This window comes from Hylobates moloch, unplaced genomic scaffold (assembly GCF_009828535.3).
Source record: "Hylobates moloch isolate HMO894 unplaced genomic scaffold, HMol_V3 SCAFFOLD_4, whole genome shotgun sequence".
Classification (NCBI taxonomy): Eukaryota; Metazoa; Chordata; class Mammalia; order Primates; family Hylobatidae; genus Hylobates; species Hylobates moloch.
Genome location: NW_026652279.1, coordinates 62,884,258 through 62,901,862, shown reverse-complemented (window position 1 = coordinate 62,901,862; position 17,605 = coordinate 62,884,258). Strand labels below are relative to the sequence as shown.

At 39.4% G+C, this 17,605-nt stretch overlaps 1 protein-coding gene across 1 annotated transcript in view; it reads right to left on the bottom strand.

Moving 5' to 3' along the window:
* Window positions 1-16,852, bottom strand: part of DCBLD2 (discoidin, CUB and LCCL domain containing 2) — a 99,322-nt gene extending 82,470 nt beyond the window's left edge. Inside the window, exon 1 of the mRNA XM_032150324.2 lies at window positions 16,279-16,852. Within this exon, the coding sequence (XP_032006215.1) occupies window positions 16,279-16,483 (205 nt within the window). The 5' untranslated portion in view covers window positions 16,484-16,852. The remainder of the gene's footprint in view (window positions 1-16,278) is intronic.
* Window positions 16,853-17,605: the final 753 nt, after the last annotated feature.

The window sequence follows — 17,605 nt, the reverse complement described above, 5'->3', positions numbered from 1 at the left end:
TTAAAAATGATTTTTACAAAGAGTATAAGCAGAGTGTTAGGAGTAATTTTTAGACGTCTTATGCTCATGTTTGATTCTCAATAAATACACAAAATATTTATTGCCCTTTCCAACATGAAGGATAATTTCTACAAAAGTTAACAAAAGAAATACTGATGAAAAACAGGACTTTTGCATGCATGCTGATGAAGAAAATAATTACAGAGTTGTCTTTTTTCATAACCTTGTGTAGGGGGAGGGCAGGAACAGTCCACAAGTAATGTGCCAAGAATGTTCTAAAATATGTGATGGAGTTCAGAGCTTCCTCCTCTTGCAAGCAAGATGATATGCACCAGAAACTAAAGTTAACAACAGGTCTTCAATCTACAACAATGAACAAATTTGAATGTTTTGTATCTCAAAAAATATTTGGCAAGTTTAACCTGACTGGATAAATAGCTTAACTAAGCACCTACTGTTATGAAGTGTATGTTCAGAATACTCCAGTTCAAAAGGGAAGGCTAAGCATATACATGTTTTTTGCTTATTCCAAAAGAAACACCTTTCACATCGTGACCCTATACACTCTCACATGCAAGCTCATGACCCACTAAAGTATTTCATAACCCCCTAATGTGTCCCCAACTGCAATCTGAAAAACACCGTGCTAGGCATGCAAAGGTCTTAACATTGAATTTGCAAATCAAGGAAAGACCTTGTTCTCATTTTCACCCCTAAATTAGAAATGTGTTTCCAGTTTATTTTTACAGTTCTTAAAAGTAAAGCCTATTCCACCAAGATACTTAAAATACGACAAAGTATTTAAAAGTAGAACTAAAACTGGGAAAACATTCTTGATCAACCAATTATGTAATACACTTAGAGCAGTGATTCTCAAAAGGTGAGTTGCAGGGCAGAGGGGAAGAGGATCCCACAGAAGCAATTTTACCTCCCATTTGGCAGTGTCTTGAGACAATTTCGGTTGTCACAACTGGAGGGGGAGGGGTGTTATTGGCATCTAGTAGGTAGAGGCCAGAAAAGCTGCTAAAACATCTTATCATGCACAGGAGAGTCCCTCAGAACAAAGAATGATCAACCTTAATACTGAATAGTGCTGAGGTTAAGTGCTGACTTAGAGTTAAAGCTAGAAAATCTCAGAAAAAAGATCTGGTTTAGTTCTTGGCTGGGTTCCATTTGGCCCAAAGGGTAATGCTGTTCTATTCACTAAGAGACTCGTTTTCCCCCAAAGATCAGCAGTTATACTAAAGAGTTTTATGTTCCGACTTTCCAGTTTTAAAAAAAGTAAAGGAATATTTTTTCTTTACGTTAAAAAAAAAAGGATTCTTTTTATTAGTCTACACACCTCAAATGATATGTATTTTTTTCTGGGTCAGGAGCTCTTAACATTAGGAGGGAAAGGGAGCTAACAGTAATCATCTCTGACTGCTATTAATTCTGAGTAGCTTTGTACACTGGGAAGAACAATGATCTGTGACCAGGCTACACCACCTACTATTATTCCTTCTCATAAGGCAGAACTGACAAAAAGAGTGTAACTACGATTGGAAAAAACAACGTTCAGAGCACCAACCCATACATTCTCACCAACTCCAACTTCACTAACTTTCTCCTTCTCCAAACTCCATCAGCACTATCACTGACAGGTTCTCTTTTTCATCTTCCTCCTCGACATGGTCTCCACCAGACTATAACTGATCAAAAAGGGTAGAAGCCTGTTAACCTAATTTTTGAATTTTAATTTTATTTCAGCTAAGAAAAAACACTGGAATTTGATCTTACTGCTTCTTTGTTTGGCTGCACATTCATCTAGGGAATTACTCATAGAACATGTGTTCACTTCCTCTGAAGACTGTAAGGTCAGATGTGTTAAGCCAGATACAAATTTTGATATTATTCCAGGAAAAAAACCTTTTTTTTTTTTTTTAACTACTTATCCCTAGAAAAAAGAGAAAGAAAATTAAACATATTTAAATATCAATGAATTACTGCAACAAAGAATGCATGCTTTTTTAGGCTACTCTAATTAAACTCCAAATCAAGTGATTTTTTTTTATGTGCTTGTGATACTGATTCCATATGACTTTCCAGCCACCCCCAGATTTTAGCCATATCACTACTGATAAATTGTATTAATTATATTCTTATATATACATTACTGAATTTTAATAATATGAACATTGTGATTTCCAAAATTACTTCCTTTAACAGCAAATACAAATGCAGCATACACTTGCACAAATATGCCAAAAACGGAGAGCAAAGGTTTAAACTTTTCCAGTGAGTTTTCACGGTTTTTTTTTTTGGTGAACTGATGAGTCTGACTATACTTGCTCTAAATAACTGTCACTTTGGTCACGTAATACATCTGTGAGATCTTAAAATGAGAAAGCATGGAGCTTTTACGAAACAGAAAAGTGTTCAGAAGAGTAAGTTGCAACTGTTAACTAACATATCTGATTTCATTTGGTTACAATAAAATTTTTAATATAATATATTGTACTGTGAATTTTTAGACCAGAAGTACTACATCAACCTTGTAATTGTGAGGTTTGTTAAGTTGCATCACTACAAATCTCAGATAATTCCAATACTACTCTAATTTCACTTAATTTTTTAACGTCCTCTTTAACCCTGGTAATTTTCCTTGTTCTGAAGTTTTGTCTGAAATTAATACAGTGACTCCAGTTTTCTTTAGTGTTCACAAGGTATATCTTTCTCCATCCCTACAGTTTTTAAATTATGGTAAAATACATATAACATAAATTTAGTATTTCAAATATATTTCACTTTTTAAAGCAGTTTTAGTTCATAATAAAACTAAATAGAAAGAACAGATATTTGCCATATATCCGTTGCCCCTACACTTGCATAGCCTCCTTCATTATTGACATTCCTAACTAAACAGATACATTCGTTACAATTGATGAACCTACACTGACACATCGTTATCACCCTGAGTCCACAGTTCATATTAGGGTTCACTCCTGGTGTACATTCTATAGGTCTGGACAAATATATGACATGTACCCACCACTATAGTATCATACAGAGTAGTTTCACTGCCCTAAAAATCCCATATTCCACCTGCTCATCTCTACCTCCCCCAAAACCCTGGTAACCACTGGTCTTTTCAGGGTCTCCCTAGTTTTGCCTTTTCCAGAGCATCAAACAATTGGAATCATATAGTTTGTAGCCTTTTCGGATTGGCTGCTTTCACTTAGTAGAATGTATTTAAGTTTCCTCCATGGCCTTTCTGTGGCTTGATAGCTCATTTATTTAATTTTTAAAATACTGCATAAGATGCACATGCATTTAGAGTCCAAAGAGGGTCAATGTGACAATTTTTTAAAAAAGACATTGCCCCCAGCTTCATTCTTTTTTAAGCTCAAACTCATCTCTGCATGTGTGATAATCTACAAAACTGAATAACATGAAGGAATGTGAGTTATATATAAATCCTCTTCAACTCCACCATGCACATACTCTACCTAGAATGCAATGGTTATACACATTGGAGTCATACAATCAATTTAAATGTCCTATCTACCACTCACTATGACCTTGAAAAGGTTACTTATTGCTGCTAAATCATAGTTTTGCCAGGGGTAAAATGGGAATATTAACAATTCGAGCTACCAAGGTTAAGATTTAAAGGACATACCATATGAAAACAACTGGTGTCAAGGTCCTAAGCCATAACAATGTGCTCAATAAGTATTTGTGAGTACTATTATTGTCATAAAAGACCAGAACAGCTTTTGCCCATTGTTTATTGACCCAGTACACTTGGCTACAATCTGGCTAAAGTTAAGAGAACAATGGCACATTATTTTAGGTAATTTAAGTTTACAGCAGCTTTAAAGCTTGTAGAAAGTATAAACTTATTAGAAAGTAATGCTGACTAATCTCCCCAATGACCTCTACTGCAGTTCAGTGACTCACTCTCAGGACCACAACCTGGACTTTATTTTTGCCACTATTGGAAACTACTCCCAACTCTGAAATCTTAAAAACTTTAACATCTCGCTCTTCTGGTTACAGTCTCCTGACCTCTCAGCTCTCTTACACCCACTGCATACTTTCTGTGAACTGGATTTCTCTCTTTTCTCTCCATCTGTTAAGCTGATCCTGGCCTCATTTCTTTCTCTACCTAGTCTAGGCCTCACGTCCAATATATTAACTACACTCTTTCTGATACCTTTGCTTTCTAGCCACTGTATTCTTCTTGAGCATATACCTGCCTGGCAAAAGCTCCACTCTAGATCATTAAATAATTTCTCTTTGTCAAAGAGTTGAGCACTATAGAAAGAGAAAAAACTCACAAAACCCAGGGGATGAGTGTCATCAGACAGTAATGGGTTCCAGCCTCAGATGGGCACTCAAAGCCTCTCGGTTTTCTCTTATTTGGTGGTACTCAAAGTCAAGTCAATGTTAGAATCACTTATAGGCTAATTAAAGGTTCTCAGGCTCCTATTTCCACCTCCATGGATTCTAACAAGCATGTCAGAAAGATAACCTGAAACTTGGAAATAGGGTTAAAAAAAAGTGTGCAGCACATCCTTTAAATGTCATAAAATGCAAAAGCCACTCAAAGTTATAGGGCAAAATAATTACTACCTGATATTTAATGCTAATTAAAGGTTGCAGCCTTGGTTACATGTTAACTTACAGATTGCTGTTTGGTAAAGATGCACATAATTTCTGTATAGTTGAAAAAATAACCTATAGGTAAAAGTTTAAGGCTTTGTTGGCCATTAATCAGTTTTGGCCATCTAATGCAGCAATCATATCCTAACATTGCCTATAAACACCTAGCTTCTCGAATACTCTATGGACAGTTTTAACACTTTACTGATTCCCTCATTAATGAATGAGTTGAACATAATATTTGGTGTGTTCATTTTATATTTGCATGACAACTGATTTTGCCTTTTTTGCAAATTCTAACCTGTAACTGTAGCTCCTCAGTGGGGCCTTGGATCTGCAGTTTGACAATCTTTAAAACACTAAGGGTAACAACTAAAAACACAAAAAACCTCCTTCCACATGGTTTCCCCTCACCACTCCACATCTACCATCTTTTTTCTCACTTTTTCATTCTTGTACATAGATTTCTTTAGTTGCCTATGCTTGATGTCTTCTTTGCCTCCTTTTCTAATGTCAAGGAACTGCAATTCATGTTCAAGACTGTTGCAGGTTGAATTGTGTCCCTCAAAAAGATACATGTTCAAGTCCTAATTTTTGGTACCTACAAATGTGACCTTATCTGGAAACTGGATTTTGCAAATGTAATCAAGTTAAAATGAGGTCATTCTGGATTTAGGGTAGGCCCTAATCCAACAACTGGTGTTTTCTAAGAGGAGGAAAGTTTAGACAGACATGCAGGGAGAACCACATGTAACCATAGAGGCAGAGACTGGAGTGATGTATTACAAGCCAAGCAATGCTAAGAGTTGCAACCACCAAAAAGCTAGAGAGATAAGGATCCTACCTTAGAGTCTTAGGAAAGAGCATGGCCCTCTGCACATCCTACTGTCAGAATTCTAGCCTCCATAACTGTGAGACAATAAATTTAAGTCAACTAAGTTTGTGGTACTTTGTTACAGCTGCCCTAGGAAACACACAGATCTACATATCCAATGAAACTCTTCACTAAAGCAATCAGTTTTTGAGCTGCCAAAAGCCAATGGAGAATTTTCCATCCTTATCTTTTGTTACCTTCTACAGCATCTGGCATTGCTGGCACTTCCTTCTCTCGCTTCCTTCTCCCTTCCTTCATATCTCCCCTCCCTCCTTAAATCTCTCCTCCCATGTCTTAATTCCTTTAACCCTCCAACTGTATCTGGCAGATACCTTAACTGTATGTAATCTTGTTACTACCAGCTGTTGATGTTGCTGTTCTTCAGAGTTCTTTCCCCACTCTGTATCTATGTGGGCATAGACTTCAGTTACCACTAAATGGAGAAAGCTCCAAAGTCTTCAATCTTATCTATATACATACTAAGCACTTTTGCTCAGAAGTTCCACAGCATTTGAAACTCCACATGTCCTACGCATTCAATGAACATCCTCTACATGTCCGGCAGTGTGCTACTAGGTATTAGGAACAACAGTAAAAATGTCAGACAAGGCCCCTGTCCTTACAGAGTTTACAATATAGGGAGTAAGACAAACAGGGAGAGTCATTCCAGGGATGATGAGTACTAAAGGGAAGTAATGAGTGCTTCAGTTTGAGTGTGAGAGTGTGTGTGTGCGTGTGTGACAGACAGAGGGAGAGGGAGAGGGGGAAAGGGGGGAGAGAGAGAAAGAGAGACAGAGAGAGAGAGAGAGAAAGAAAGAGAAAGAAAGAAACAAAGAAACAGAAAGAAAGAAAGAAACAGAAAGAAAGAAAGAGAAAGAAAGAAAGAGAAAGTAAGTTAGCTAGGTAGAAATCCTGGTGAATGAGAGAAGTGGAAAGCAGGAAGAGGAAGAAGATTCCAGAAAGAAAAATCTCAATATTAAACTGACTTGGCTCTCTCAAATTTAACTAATCATTATATTTTATACTTTCTATCTCCTTAGCAGTTCTAAATTTAGTCCATCTGAACAAGTGCAGGCCCTTGCAAAGTTCTCTAATAGGTTTCCCCACTTTCTATCTTTCTTCCCTCTAATCCACTGTCCACACTCCAGCCAGAGTTTCTTAAATACTAACTGGGTCATGTAGGTCCCTTATTTAGAAATCCTTTAACTGTTTTCCAGTGATGATACAACAAAGTTCAAACGCTTCAGCCAGGATACAAAGGCTATCATAATCTGGCCCCTGATTCCCTTTCTGGTCTCATCTCTTCACTTTTCCCACAACCTCTTTGTTCCACAGTCCTGAACTATAGGTGACTCCCCACATGCTCCACGCTCTCACCTCTGTGCCACTGCACTTGACATTCCTCTCTGCCAAGAACAACATCCCTCCTCCTTTTATCCACCTAGCAAATACCTACTCAATGTTATTTTCTTTGTGAAACCTTTCTGAAGCTCCTGGTGTTTCTCCCTATTTCCATAATAATATCTTTCTGTACTTGATATGCTTAATTATGCATATTTATGTCAGGTTACCATACCAACATATAAAATTTGGTTAGAAAGGCAATGCATTCTATTCACCTTTATAAGCATACACACAGAAATAAAACATCCAAGGCTCTTAGCACATGCTGTTGAATGAGAAATAAGTCTAAACTAGTGTTATGGTAGACAACTAACACATTAGAAAGTACATAGGCTTTGGAGTCCAACAGACTTAGATTCAAATTCTAGACATGCCAGTTTTCAAGATCCTGGACACTTAACCTCCATAAGCTTACATACCCTAACCAGTATACTGGTGAGGATGCAACTACCTCACGGATGAGGATACCACCACCCATCTCCCAAGATAAACGTAAAGGTTCAATAAGAACTTCTTTAAAATACAGTGGACTCTTTATAAATGTAACACTCTTTCTCCTAGAAGAGGATGCCTCTGTTTATCTAGTACCCCACCTTATCCTTCTCTGGGACGTGCTCTGCAGTTTCCCAACAGTTTTAATATGACCTCATGCCCCCTGGTTATTTGACTGGTCCAATGGTGGGTACTGAATCACACTGGGCCAACGTGAGGGCCAACTCACCCTTTCCTGGACCTTGTACAATAGGGAAAATACAGAATTTCTCCGTGTTAAAACTGTAAGCCTTCGGGATTGCCAGCAGCCATGATTCCTTCCACAAGGAGAAAGCCAGACTGAAGCAAGAGAGAAGAACTAAGCTGAGTCCTTGGTTCCTGAAGTCTAGCTGCATTCCTGCCCTCCTCTTGGCTTAGGTAGGTTCAGCTTTAACAAAACTCTGTAAGTTACCTCGCAATCCTCCCAATAGTTTCTCCTTCTACCTTAATCAGATATGGATTTCTGTTCTCTATAACCTCAAAAGTCCTAACTAAAACACTCTTCCTCCATGCATGCAACAGAAAGTCCACCTCACATCCAGACCTATAAAGTTGGCTTTTAGGATGCCAAGAGTAGACAGAAACAAAGGTATGTCATGAAAGAAGAGATAAAATGATCTGAGATGGTGGGGATCAAAAAACATTGAAACACATCAACAGGCAGAAGGCTGAAGAGGCAGAGCAAAGGTCAGAAAGGAGAGCACAGAACTCATATTAAGGTTTGGGTGGGCGGGAGACAGTCATGCCTTTCTGTCACATTCCTCTATTGCATGCTCTGACTCCTCTCACTGAGCTAGGGGTGGAACAATAATTGGGGATAAAGGGAAGAGGGATGGAAAAGTGAGTCTTAGTGGAACGGAAACATTTAAAAATGGAAATTTTAACTGCAGAGTAAAGTGAAACAAAATTTTCTTTCACATATTGATTCATTCATTGAACAAAAATTTACTTGCTACCCAGATTCAATCCCAGCCCTCGTTACAGTCTAAAAAGAAAGATGAGTTACATATTTTGAAACATTTATAGTAGTAATTGGATGTCAAGTTCAACGAGGCTATTATTTAAATCCAGGTATGTCCAAGTTCAAAGCCTCCAGATTTTCAAAGACCACTGTAGTAAGAAAAAAAAAAGAAACTAATAATAAAGATAGGCAAAGCTGCTTGGTTTTTCAAACTAAAACAAAAACCAAAACAAACAAAAATCTGACAGTGTAAATGACAGTTTCAGTAAAGCAGAAACAAAACCCTTGCTTTTTTATTGCAAGGGTTAAAAAATAAATTAATAACTTAACAAATATCTGCTGTGTGCCAGTCACTAAGAAAACACACAGCACAAATGTAGACTACCATTTAGAAAGTTTGTCACTGAAAAAAGCAGAGATACAAGGTACCACAAAGCATTGAAAAAAGAGATGTGTAAAAGCCAGTGGCATTTTCAGCATGTTTCCAGATATAAAGTAAAAGTGCCATAAAAGTGTAAAGCACACCAAAACAAAATTCACATTCCCCAATGTAGCAGTGCTCTGATAAAGAGGAAGAGGACAAGGTTTCAGGCAGGAGGAAGTCATACTGTGCAAGGATTAGGAGCAGGGCAGGAGTTCGGCTGTACAAATCAGCTTTACAAAGTCAGACAGTCTGCTAAGCAGTAATCCCCACTTGTGACTTGATTAGCCAGATCTCATTTGTGGCAGATCTAATCATGATGACCACACGACTTAATCTTGTAACTATGAGCTATCCAGAACCAGAGAAAGCAGATAGTGGGGATTATCACATGGGCCCAAGTTTGGGAACTGTCCAAGATCAGGTAAAGGGCATTGTTGAGATGATGGATCTGGGGTGCCTGAGCTGAGAAGAGATAACCAAACCTAGTGACAGACAAATGAACCAGGTGAAAGAGGAAGCACCTGAGGCTAATGTTAGGCCTAACATCGCGCAGCTACAAACTCCTCAGTCTGCCCCTCAATGGGAAGTCCTCCACAATACGTTCCAGCCTCCATTTCTCATTTTTCTGTTACTCCAGATTAGTGAAGCTACCTGAATGCTCCCCAGGAACATCCACTGGCAAGAAAAAGGAGACAGGCAACTACTAGAACAAAAACTAGGGGGACTTTTATAATATTGGAGATGCCTATTGAAGTCAGAAGCTAAAAGCGTGCAAAGGAGAAAGTTTGCCCAAATTGCTGGCACTGATTTAAGCTGTCACCGTTGTTAAGGATGACCCATCTGAGGGGAGCAGAGCTTTCTAAGAAGTAGCCATGTCTATTTTCAGAATTTCAGCTTGAAGGACTCCTCTCGTAGTCAAAAGTGTGCAGCAAAGGGGTCTTCCTCCTGGGAAGAGGTGGGACTGGGAAAGGCTGGGAAGACTGTTAGGCTCTGAGCAAACAGGTAAGGGTCAAGACATGGCTCTCTTCCCGGCTCCTGAACTGACCACTAATTTATGGGGATTAGGCAAAGGACAACAGCATGAAGTGCATGCTGGTGCCCAGGGATGAACCAAATAATGTGCTCAGGGTAGCAGATTAACTCTAGAAATGGGGTTCTTAATTCATATAATTTGAATGACAGACACTATGATAAGTATTAGAAATAAGAAAATGAAAAAAACTCTCTCCACTGGCAGGAATAAATACTTAGAATACAGAGTGGAATGTATTATCTGGAGATGAGTGTATGGGGACTGTTCGAGAACTCTTCAGAAAGGGATGATATCCAAGAATGGTTCTGAAGGCTGATCAAGAGTTTACCGAGAAGACAAGGAAAGTAAGAGCATTTTAAGTAGAGGAAACTGCATATATAAAGAGGTTAGTATAGGGAACAAGGCAAAATGGCATGAAATTATATCTTAGAAGAATAAAATTAGCTCAGTCTCATATCTGAACTATACAGTGTGAGAAACGCTGGCATTAGATTAAGTCAGAGTGAAAGGGAGGGACCAGACTGTGAAAAAAATTACACACATAATATGCAAAGGAGTTTGGACGGTATCTTATAGATGACAAACGGGCTGCTGGCAACACTATGGAAGTCATTAACACAGCTCAAAGAGGAAAATGCCCCAGCATGTGGTACCATGCCTGGCCCACAGTAACCAACCAACAAATGTTTTTCCAATAACTGGGCAGACACAGGGCATGGGTTCAAGAAGCAAACAGTGGAGCATGACCAGAATGAGTTTTGCTACTCATTCTAAAAGGGTGGGCTTTCACACTCCCACTTTCCTGACTCCCCATGTTCTAATCTTATGATCTTACTCTTCAAATATCTGCTGTTCCTTGTGGACAAGAAACCTACCAACCCTTCAAAGCTTACCGATCTAAAACCACTTTATCAGTGAGGCATCTCCTACCTCTCCAGGAGTTGTGAGCTCTTTCTGCCTTATATAACCTTCTTATAACCTTCCTTGATTATTATTATAGTAGGCATCTCCTGCTTCTCCAGGAGTGGTGAGTTCTCTCTGCCTTACATAATCTTCTGATATCCTTCCTTGGTTATTATTATATATATTCCAACTTGAATTACTTTCTCAAATAGACTGTAGGTTCTCTGAAGACAATAACAATGTTTTACTCTTCTCTGAATGTCTCAGGACTATACTGAGGTACATGCACACTCATCTTGAGAGTTCACAGTTGGTACCCCTTCATACTGATAGTTCTTAGTGAGAGAATGATAAAGAGTGCCAATATCTTCTCTTTGATCCCAGGCAATTCAGTTTTGAAGACAAGGTTGCACACACCCTACTCAACAAAAGCCTTGCAGGGAATTCTGGGCCACTCTCCTTAAAAAGCAGTTGAGGGAACGTGCATCTTGGGATTCTCCCATAATTCAAGTAGCAAATCAAAGGTTTTCTTTCAACTACACACCATCAGGGTGCACGTTCAGCTGGTGAATGATGTTTTAGTAGCCCTTGGAAATCATCCAGTATCTCATCAGCTTCAGTGGGTACTGCACTGGCACTCATTAGATACTAGTTTATCTGAATATCTGTATTTTCTGTCCTCATAGTTTATACTAATTTAACCCAAATAATGAACTCAAAAATTAGCATGATATTTGTTTCTAAACTAACATTTTGAACTGAAATACTTTCTCAAAGATTTTTCTCCAGAATGAAGTCTTCAATTAAATACAATAACAGCTCTGAATATAGTAATTACTTTATAAATACTGAATGTCTTATGATAAAATTTTGCATTTTGAAATTTTTGTTTTACTATATTTTGTAGGTATGCTTATGTGTGCTAAATTAGCCTATAAGTTAATTTTACATGAACACACTATTAAAATTACAACTACATAAGATTATGCAGGTATGTGAATATGTAATAGAAGAGAAAATTAAAAATTATAAGTCGATGGATTAGAAGACAGAACTGTGGATAATCATCTACATTTTTAGTTTTGAGTAATAATCATTGTTATCCATACAATATTTTAAAATAAATACAAAGTCCTATGGCCATAAGGTTGTTATAAAGAAAACCGAATCCAGTAGCCACATCAGAAAAACTGCCAAATTGTCTCACTTCATATTTCAACAATCACACTTAGCAAATATCACTATCTTTATGAAGCTTTTCCTAATCCTTCTACTGTTAGGTCATCATTCCATATCCTTCCAAATATATCAAGAAGTGGAAGCAGAAACTGTCTACTTGTATGCATTCAATTAATGTCCAACATTACTACCTGAGCTTCACTTCCCAGTGTCACTTTGCTAAGTGTAGTCCTAAATTTAAATTCTACTCCTATGTAAATCTAGCCCTTTCTCACATACATGATCTATTAAGTTTTGGAAATTAATTTATTTGTCATTTTAATTCTAGTACTGGTATTTTACTTATGCCAATTCCACCATTTTAAGATATTTTTACATGTTTGTCTTTAAAATGAAGCTCACATGTTCAAATGGAATTATCAACTATCCCCAGGGAAAATAATACGTTCTTTTTGTTCCTAACACTGAGAAATCTACCTATAATTTACCTGCAATCTTACAATCAATTTTTCATTTACAAGTTTCAAAAATGTGGTGTTTCAATCTGATCATTCACACGTGTGGAATGTGTGCTGTTTCTAATTTTCATTTTGTAAAATTAATTAGAAACATAGCAGAACAAGGATGCTTTATTTGCTTCTGAACAAAACTGGATAAGAGCCCCAATGTTTTATCAGACAAAGAAAAGACAATGGAAATTTCTAAATTAACCTAATGTCAATGTGAAAAATAATTACAAATGTTTATTTGCAGAGAGAAATGAGTTTTTATCTTCTGGCAACTCACAAATATTGTTCAAAAATATTTCCCTGCATTACAAGCAAATAAAGGCATTCCTTGACAGAATATAAACTTTTTCACATATTGGTTCCAAATATGTTCAAATAACTGAAACATCCTTTTTAAGAATGAACCTGATTTGTTCCACAGATTAAACTAGCAAAGAAAAACTAGTATCTTCACAACATGTTATATATTAATAGGCCCAAACAAATCAGGCTTAATGGTTTTTAAGAATTAATTCCCTGATATTTTACCATGTTCAAATTACATTCTAACCAAAAAAGTAGGCAAGCCTTCCAGGATACAAATGAGGAAGCTGAGCTCCTGATATGAAGTAACCCAAATTCCTACAGTCATAATGGAAACCAGAGACTTAAAATCATAGTAGACCACCAACTTCCTATAAATTTAATACAATAGCAAATATGTTACCAGCATAAGTTTCACCAATTTAAATTTTTTTGAGATGTACATTTCACAGAAAAAAAGTTTTCAATAAAAAAGATTTCGAAGACCAACTTCTTGATATCCAACTTAGAACTCTACACAAATACAAGCCATATGTGAAACATCAACATAATAAATAAAGATAAACAAACAGAATATATTTATAAATTTATGAGTGAAACAGGACTGGTTAAAATACATCTGTTGTGAAAAGTCGGTAAGTTTTCAAACTAATGATACATTTTATTCGGAGCCAAATAAAAAGATCATTGTGAACAGAAAATCTATTGAGGAATAGCTATGTATAACATTAATTGGAATGAAAGTAATATATTCTGCTATTTCAAAATGATGTCAGAAAGAAAAAAGACACTGAAGCACATTTCTACCTCTGCATACTAGATGCATTTCTACCTTCAGTTGTCAAATGAAGAAAAAAAATCTATCAAAGAAACCTTTTTTGCAGTTTAATTTTTATTCTGACTATATGCAAATTACAGAAAATTTAGAAAAGTATAAAGAAATGTCCCACAATTTTACCACCAAAAGACAACTATCAACAGTTTATTTCCTTCCAGTCTTAAGACTTCTTATAGAGTAAAAACTCTACCTTGTAGCTGAACATTACAACACGTACAACTCCCACTAAAAATTCTAAAGGTGTTTTAAACAGACTTCTTTTCAGGTTATGTGAAGGAATATCAGTAGACCCTAAAGAACATCTGTTAGACTGGGAAGACTGGCTTAAAAGGAATTCCACCACAGGCTGCTTTAGGGTCCTTTGAGTAAAAACTTTAATTTTTAAAAATGAGGAAATTCAAATCTCAAATAATTCCTGAGTTTTCAGATGATGTATACCTAATTAGCTCTTAATTTATCAACTTAGTAAGATCGAGATTAACGATAATCATTTATAGCTATTTTAAGCTTTTCCCTTTGCAAAATTCCTGCATACTATCATTTCATTTATATTAAGCTATGAGATACGTATGCATTCTCATCTTAATGATGTAGAAAACTGAGGTACAAAGAGATTAAATACTAAATGATTTAGCAAAATTTACCCAAGCAATTTAGAAGAACAGAACTAAAAAAAAAAGTCTTTAAATTATCGGAATCATTTCTATTTACGTTGATGTTTATATAAGATGACACTGTTAAAGAGAAATGTATTTGTTAAAATGTCCTGGTAAAAAAATTATATTAAACCTTAAAAAATGAAGTAATGTTGCATGTCTGATTAGACTGGCTTTTTTTTTTTTTTTTTTTTTTTTTTTTTTTTTGATACAGAGTCTTGCTCTATGGCCAACCTCCGCCTCCCGGGTTCGAGCGATTCCCCTGCCTCAGCCTCCCGAGTACCTGGGACTACAGGCATGCGCCACCACGCCCGGCTAATTTTTTGTATTTTAGGAGAGACGGGGTTTCACCATGTTGATCAGGATGGTCTCGATCTCCTGTCCTCGTCATCCGCCCGCCTCAGCCTCCCAAAGTGCTGGGATTACAGCTGTGAGCCACCGCACCCGGTAGACTGGCCTTTTCTAAAAACAAGGCAATCCCTCATTTGGAAGGGAGACAAACTGATTCTATACTGTTCCAAGGTTTTTTTTAATAACATGATACAAACACTATCAGATCCAGAAACAAGCAAAACAGAGTACTCTGCCTATGGAGTAATATGCCCTCCTGCATCAAGGTACCTTATATTCTTTGTGTCTCAATTTCCTTACGTTTGAACTGGGATAACAATAACTATCTCAGCTGATTGTAGTGAAGATTCAAGGAGTTAATAAACCCAAACCACTTAGTCTAGTTGTTCCCGCCACAAAGTAAGCCCTAAGTGTTAGCCATATATAAGCCTGTTTTCCCCCCTACCAGAAGGGAAATACATCTCTACAATGGAAAGAAGGATTTCACACTTCAATATATTAAATGCTGATGATGTTCAATAATTTTAGAAGACGGTCTAACTAAAACCTAAATGCTAAGCATCTAAATTTTGAGTTACTCTATATAGAAATGTGTCTAGATTTAAGGGGTCAGTTTGCCAAATACATTTTTTCCTTATAGTTACAGAGATTATATTTCCACATGCCTGTCAAGGTTCGGCATCTTCTTAATGACAAGCCATGATTCCATACTTTACTGAAAACCATGAGAGCAACATAAAGCTGGGCTTAAAGGTAGAGAACAATTTTCTTTTTAAAAAACTCCCTTCCTAGCAATAAGTAACAATCCAATCCTTATCCTTCCCACTGCAATAAAACGGAAAATGCAGTGGAAAAATCTGTTCAAAAACTGATGCCAAACTGATTCAAAAAGTGTGGTACACCACGGAAAAATAGTACTAAAGGGGAAAAGAAATCACCCTGCATTCTCTTTCCATTATGATAATTATTTAATAAACAGTTTTGCTTGTTTCTGGAACAGGTTTTTCAAGGATTGTAGGTGGAAAAAAAAAGTTTTGTCACTTTCTGGAAAGGCTTACCTTTTTAACGTGGAAAGCTTCACCTGGGCAAATTAGCATAGCGTTGGGTCAGACCCAGTGTTTGACCAAGGCAGTCTAGACCACCAGCCTCAATGATGGATTGTAAAGAACATGTTCTGAATCCAAGACTCAGAGATAAGCAGAAACGATTCCATTCGCTTCAGAACCCGAGCTCTTTCACAAAGGATGATAATTACCACCACTTACCTTTAATAGGCTTAAGATGCTATTTAATTAACCTGCCTTCCTACAGTGTCCATCCATCAGTTCAGCTTAACTTTATGGGTCATTATCTCCAAAGGCTATTTTTCCTCCCCAAAATTTTCCCCAGAAGGACCTAATATCAACGAGGCTTTCATAGCAGGGTCTCACGTCCCCCTTTCCGAGAAATAAATGGCGTTGCCAAAAAGTAAAGCCGCGCCAACTTGGGGGACAGACGGGCAAGAGCCTGCCTTTGCAACTCAACCCTGTGAGTACCCAGCCAGGTCTGGTCACGCACGAAAGCGCACCGCGCCTCCCTGCAGCGTCTGCGGATTCGTTCAGGGGCCAAGAGACCCGACGCCCCGACGAAGGATCCCCCGCCACTCACTCCCCTGGGACCACTCACCTTGCTGGGCTCCAGCGTCCTCGAGCAGCAGGAGCAGGACAAGTAAGAGCAGGAGGAACAGAGGCATGGAGAAGGAGGAGGAGTTGGAGCAGGGAGGGAGGGAGCGGGAGAGGGGGAGCGCGGCCCAGGCGGGGGCGGCGGCCGCGGCCCGGACTTGAGGACACTGCGGGCAGCGCCTGGCTCTCACCACCGCCCGGCTCGCCATCGCGGCGGCCGGCAGTCCGCCTGCATAGTGCGGGCGCCCCGGCAGCCCCGCACGCCTCTGGCGGCGGCACCCGATCAGGAGACGGCGGCAGCGGCGGGAGAACGAGAGGCAGCCCTCGCCTCACCCCGCGCCGGGACCCTTCCGCCCCTCACCCCGCTTTCACCTACTCCTCCTTCGTCCCTTCCCTCCGCTCCCCGCGCCGAGACCCCAGGCCGGAGCGCAGGAGAGGGGAGGGAAGGAAGCGGAGTGCTCGAGCCGCAGAGGCCGGCCGCGGCGGAGCTAAGGGACGCGCCTCCCGCGCCGCACTCCTCACCAGGGTCGCTGCTCGCCGCGCTCGCCCGCGACTCTGGCTAGCTGGCAGGCAGGCCCGCCGCCCGCTCCCTCGCGCTCCCTCTCGCGCGCGCCGGCCACGCCCCCTCGGCGCCGCGGCCAATCCTCGGCCAGCTCTGGTCCGTCTCCTTCCGCGAAACCCAATCAGCATGCTCGCTCGTCGGTCGACCCGCTAGTTCTCCGGCCCATTCCTCGAGCTCCACCGCCCCTTATCTCCCTCTTCCAATCCCCTTCGGCCTTTGGAGGCGTCCCACCCGCCTCCTCTAATCCGGGTCCCGCCCTCAAGCTTCGGATCCCCGCGGCCCCCGCCCGGCCCGGGCGCCTGTTATTGTTGGGACCGCATCCCAAACTGATCCCGCAGAGGCTGCAGCCAGCTCGTCAATGACTTCCGGGACGTCCCCCATCCCGCGCTCCCTGCTCCTCAGGCCCAGCTTGCTCCTTGGTCCTTGCTCCTCGCTCCTCCGCCGCACATCAGACCACTGGAAGGGGGTGGGAAACCTGGATCCTGGATTGTTTTAGCTGGGAGCTGAGTCTAAGGGACTTTTTCTTTTTCTTTTTTTTTTTAAATGGTAGAGCGTGGTTTGTTTGTTAAAACTGCCGCCAGTTGTTGCAACAGCTCCGAGTTATAATAATAAGAGATGCAGTGTTCAGTTTTTAATATATGTGTTCCCTGTTTTCTCTGCCCTTTTTATGGCGGGGGGTGAGGGACAAAAAAGTGTAAAACAAGATCCGTGCAGCAAAGGCAATTTAAGTCTAACATCCCAACCTTCATTCAGCCATTCTACAAGGAGT